The sequence below is a fragment of the Falco naumanni genome, chromosome 2, assembly GCF_017639655.2.
Source record: "Falco naumanni isolate bFalNau1 chromosome 2, bFalNau1.pat, whole genome shotgun sequence".
Taxonomy (NCBI): domain Eukaryota; kingdom Metazoa; phylum Chordata; class Aves; order Falconiformes; family Falconidae; genus Falco; species Falco naumanni.
In genome coordinates, this window is record NC_054055.1 from 95,666,725 (window position 1) to 95,670,626 (window position 3,902).

Here is a 3,902-nt window from a genome sequence, read left to right on the forward strand (position 1 = left end):
CTATGCTATGGGTGGGGCAAAGCAACAAATGTCGCAAAATTTTTTTGCCTTTATCAATCACTACATTAAATACTAAAGAAGAAATATTTAAAGTGATATACTCACATGGTAACAAATTAAAGACATGCAATTTTTTACTGAAATGTTTCTAAAAGCTAGCTTCGAGGATCACAAATTTATCTATTGGTGAGAGCACGTATTGAAAAAAATGAGAATGGTGATTGAGGCACCTCCAAAGGTTTTATAGTATCCCATATTGTCTCAGTACCGGCTTTTATGCTTCGTATCCTTCGATACAGTTCTCCAAATAGAGGACATAAATACCATCCAGATTTTAAAACATTTTATTTGCATATTAAAAAAATTGTGCATTCCAATAATTAAAATCATTTGAACAAAAAAAAAAATGGCACTCGATTAACTGCATTTTACAGCTCGCAGGACCTTGGTACAGCTTTGCATTTATTCGTGTGTTACTCTAGTTTACTGTAGTCCCACCCAAGTTCTTCTTTCATCAACATGCAAGCTCTTTCATGCCACCAGGACCAAAGCCAGACAGGCAGAGGGAAAGGCAGCGCCTTCATTCAGTGTCAGTAGTTCTCTCTATTCTTTTGATGTGAAAGGGGCAGTACAGTCATTTTAAACTTTATCCAACCTCTTTGCATCTTACAAAGTTAAACAGCTAAAAGAAGTAAAATAAGAAGGCAATGCTTGTGGAATGTACAGTGCATAATTTGGAAGGGCTGATTTCATTACGATTCACCCGCTTGCTTCTCCTGTTCAATTGCTAAAAAGGGGGAAAAAAACAGAAAAGGAGAGAAAAAAAAATGAAGATCAAGAAGCTGAAACGCATTCACGTGACAATTCCTACGATTTGTAAAAATGTATCTATCTATATCCACCTCAAAAGAGAAAGGTAAATAATTGTAAATACCGCGCTACTAGGCGGTGGGTTCAGGTTTTCGCTGTCTGGCACAGCCACAGCCCTGCACCCCCGCTGCAGCCCCGCACCCACCGCCCCCCGCTCCCCCCCCCCCCCCGCCGCCCCTTTGTCTCCTCCCGCCTCCCCCCGCCCCCCCGCCCGCCCTCCCCGCCGGTGCCCGCACTCACTTTCTTTTGAAGGCAGCGGGTTTTTCTCTTGCGTCTCTGTCTTCTTCAATTTGGACTTGTCAAATTTCTCGATCTCAGCCATGTCTGGTTTGTCGGACATGTTGGCAGGTGACTCTGCGCACACAAGGAACAGACCGTCACCCCCTCGCCGGCTGCCCGCGCCCCCCGCCCCCACCCCCAGCGCGGGGACCCGCCGCCGCGGGAGCCCGGAACTCGGCGCACGCCGAAAATACCGCGCTTAATCCCCGGCATATTTAAAAGTTGTTTTAAAAAGCGTTAATTTAATCCACCATCAAAGGCGGTGCAGCTCGCCGCCAGCCGCCGCCGGGGGCAACTCCCAGTCCCTGCGCGGAGCCGAGTACAATAGAAGGGAAGCGCCCGGCGCGGACCGCGTTTTTAACTCATTAAGGGAAAATTAATTTAAAAATAAAGCCCTGGAACAGCAACAAAGCCGGCTTGCGGCTCGCACGCCACCGCCCTGTAGCGGTGTGTCCCCCAGACAATAGCCCCCTCCCCCCCCCCGGACAATAGCCCCGCGCCCTGCCCTACCCGCGGTCCCTCCCCGGCAGGGGTACCGGGCAGGGGGTCGTAGTGCCTGCGCTGGGGGACGCGGGAGGGGAGGGAGGGGGGAGGGGGGGAAGGGAGGGGAGGGGGGTGCGGCGGGACCCACCGGTATTGCCGCGCGGTGATGCTCAGCCCCGCCGCTCGGTGCTGCCGCCGCTCCGCACGCCAGTATAAAGGGCGCTCGCTGGCGGGGCGGTTTTATCCCCGCGCCTATGCAAATGACGGTGATGTCACCCGCTAACCATTTTGCCGCTTTCCGCTCTTTTTCTTTTTTTTTTTTTTTTTTTTTTTTCTGCCGGCTTCCTTCCCCTCCCTCCACCGCCCAGCCCGCCGCCCCCCCCGCGCACACGCACACACGGCTACAGACACACACGGGCACACACGCCCGCCCGCCCGCCCTTAAAGCCGGAGATCAGCCCGGTGCCGGTCCCCGCCCCGGCCGCGGCTGGCGGCAGGCATCCCCGCGACGGCCCGGTGAGGGGGGCGGCCGCTGCCCCCGGCTCCCCGGCCCCCGCCCGTCCTGCCCCGCCGCCGCGGGGCCGCGCAGGGCAGGGCCGGCCGGGGCGGGCAGCATCGGGCGGGCGGGGGCAGCCGCAGCCACCGGGCACCTTCCGCAGCGGCCGCGGGCTGCGCCCGGCGCGGGGCTTGCGGTGGTTTGGCTGCGGCTCTGCCTGCCCCTCTCCCGCTCGGGCAGTATCAGGTCGCTGGTTGCGTTACTGAGATTTCCGCATGTAGAAGGAAGAGACGAAACCCTCGCCCCTTCAGAGCTCCGGGAGCTGCCCGCCCAGCTGCCCCCTTCCTCCGCTGCCCTTGCAACCCTGCTGCAGGGAGAGAAAGCCCTTAGGCTGCCCCCGCAGCCCCGCTGCGCAGGGCTGAGCGAGCCCGCCGCCCCCGGGCCAGGCCACGCTTCGGTGCCGGCCCAGCAGACAATAGCTCCGGCCCTGCCTCCCCGCCCGCTCCCGGCAGCGGCTCGGCCCCGGCGGGGGCACCGCCCGCACGGCCCCGGCGGCCCTGCCCGTGCGGGGGCGGCCGGGGCTGAGCCCGCCGTGGGTCCCGGCCGCAGCGCCCCAGATGTCCCCAAGGGCTCGCTCGGGGGGCTCAAGCAGCGCGCCCCGCGCAGCAGCCGGCCCTGACCCTGCACCCAGCCTGCGGGGGGGGCAGCCGGGGGCGCACGGCACGGGTGGCTGGTCCCTCTCTAGATCGCCGGGTAATAAACGGAATTATTCCCGTGAAAAAACTGCCACGGGGAAGGGGGGGGGGGGGGGGGGGGGGGGGGAGAGAAGGGGGGTGTATGTGTGCGTGTGCGCGTGGCTGAATGACAGGGAGCCGGGGAAATCTGCGCCTTTGTCTGGCAGCAGCCCCGCCGGGAGCGGCCACGCTGGCTGTCAAGGTGTGAGGTGGGACAGGAGCCGGCGCCTGGGAGTTCTGGGACATCTGCATGGACCCCATGGAGCCTGTGGCTCCTTGCTCCCTGCCCTGAAGCAGGGCGTCTGGTGCAAGGGTGATTGCTGATGCATTAAAAACCCCAAATCATAAACGGTATTAATACACACAAGGAGAACTGTAAATACATTTCAGGAAATTCCCTGCGGATGATGCTTCCTCAGTTTTGTGGCTGGCCTCCCTCCCTTGGCTGGCCATTTTTCATTGCATTTCCAGAGCTGTAATTTCAAGGGGGTAAAATCTCATCCCCATGGCGGTCCCAATAAAACTTAGAATAGCAAACCAGGATTTCCAGTCAGCCCAGAATCTTCCTAAAGCCGAGCTCCTTCACGTTTGGAGGTGTGTATAAAGTCTGGTTTCCTCCTCTAGGCCATGAGCACCACCATAATGGAGGCGAACAGAGCAATGGTGTGAGCTAAAAGTATTCCTGTGATCCAGGCACTCTGCGAGACTGAAGGCCAAAGGAATTGCTTAGGAAAAAAATGGCAAGGAATATATCATATAGCTTGGGAATATTCACAGATTTTCATAATAACATCATTAAAAGCGTTCTCAAGGGATCCTCTGTGTTGGATACTGGCTAACTCTCCTAGCTTTTGAGCGAGTTCTGTAAAATGAGTTTATGGCCTTTTACCACTTTGATGCTTTTGAGCATTGAACCTGGTGACTAGGAATTCTGAAATTTCTCTGATGATTAGTTCATCAGCATCCCCAGTGATGTTACAGCTTCATATTTTTCAGTTTTGCCAAAGATATTTTTTTTTTTTGCCTTTTAAACGAGACTA

The 3,902-nt window shown here is 56.5% G+C and overlaps 1 protein-coding gene across 1 annotated transcript; it reads right to left on the bottom strand.

Annotated features, from left to right (window-relative positions):
- Nucleotides 1–328: 328 nt before the first annotated feature.
- On the bottom strand, nucleotides 329–1,913 carry TMSB4X (thymosin beta 4 X-linked). Its single transcript, XM_040582745.1, has 3 exons — nucleotides 1,781–1,913; nucleotides 1,111–1,224; nucleotides 329–787 (listed from the first exon to the last, which is right to left on the bottom strand). Exons 2-3 carry the CDS (start codon nucleotides 1,208–1,210, stop codon nucleotides 753–755), a joined length of 135 nt encoding a protein of 44 aa, XP_040438679.1. The 5' UTR covers nucleotides 1,211–1,224; nucleotides 1,781–1,913; the 3' UTR covers nucleotides 329–752.
- Between the last annotated feature and the right edge of the window lie 1,989 nt (nucleotides 1,914–3,902).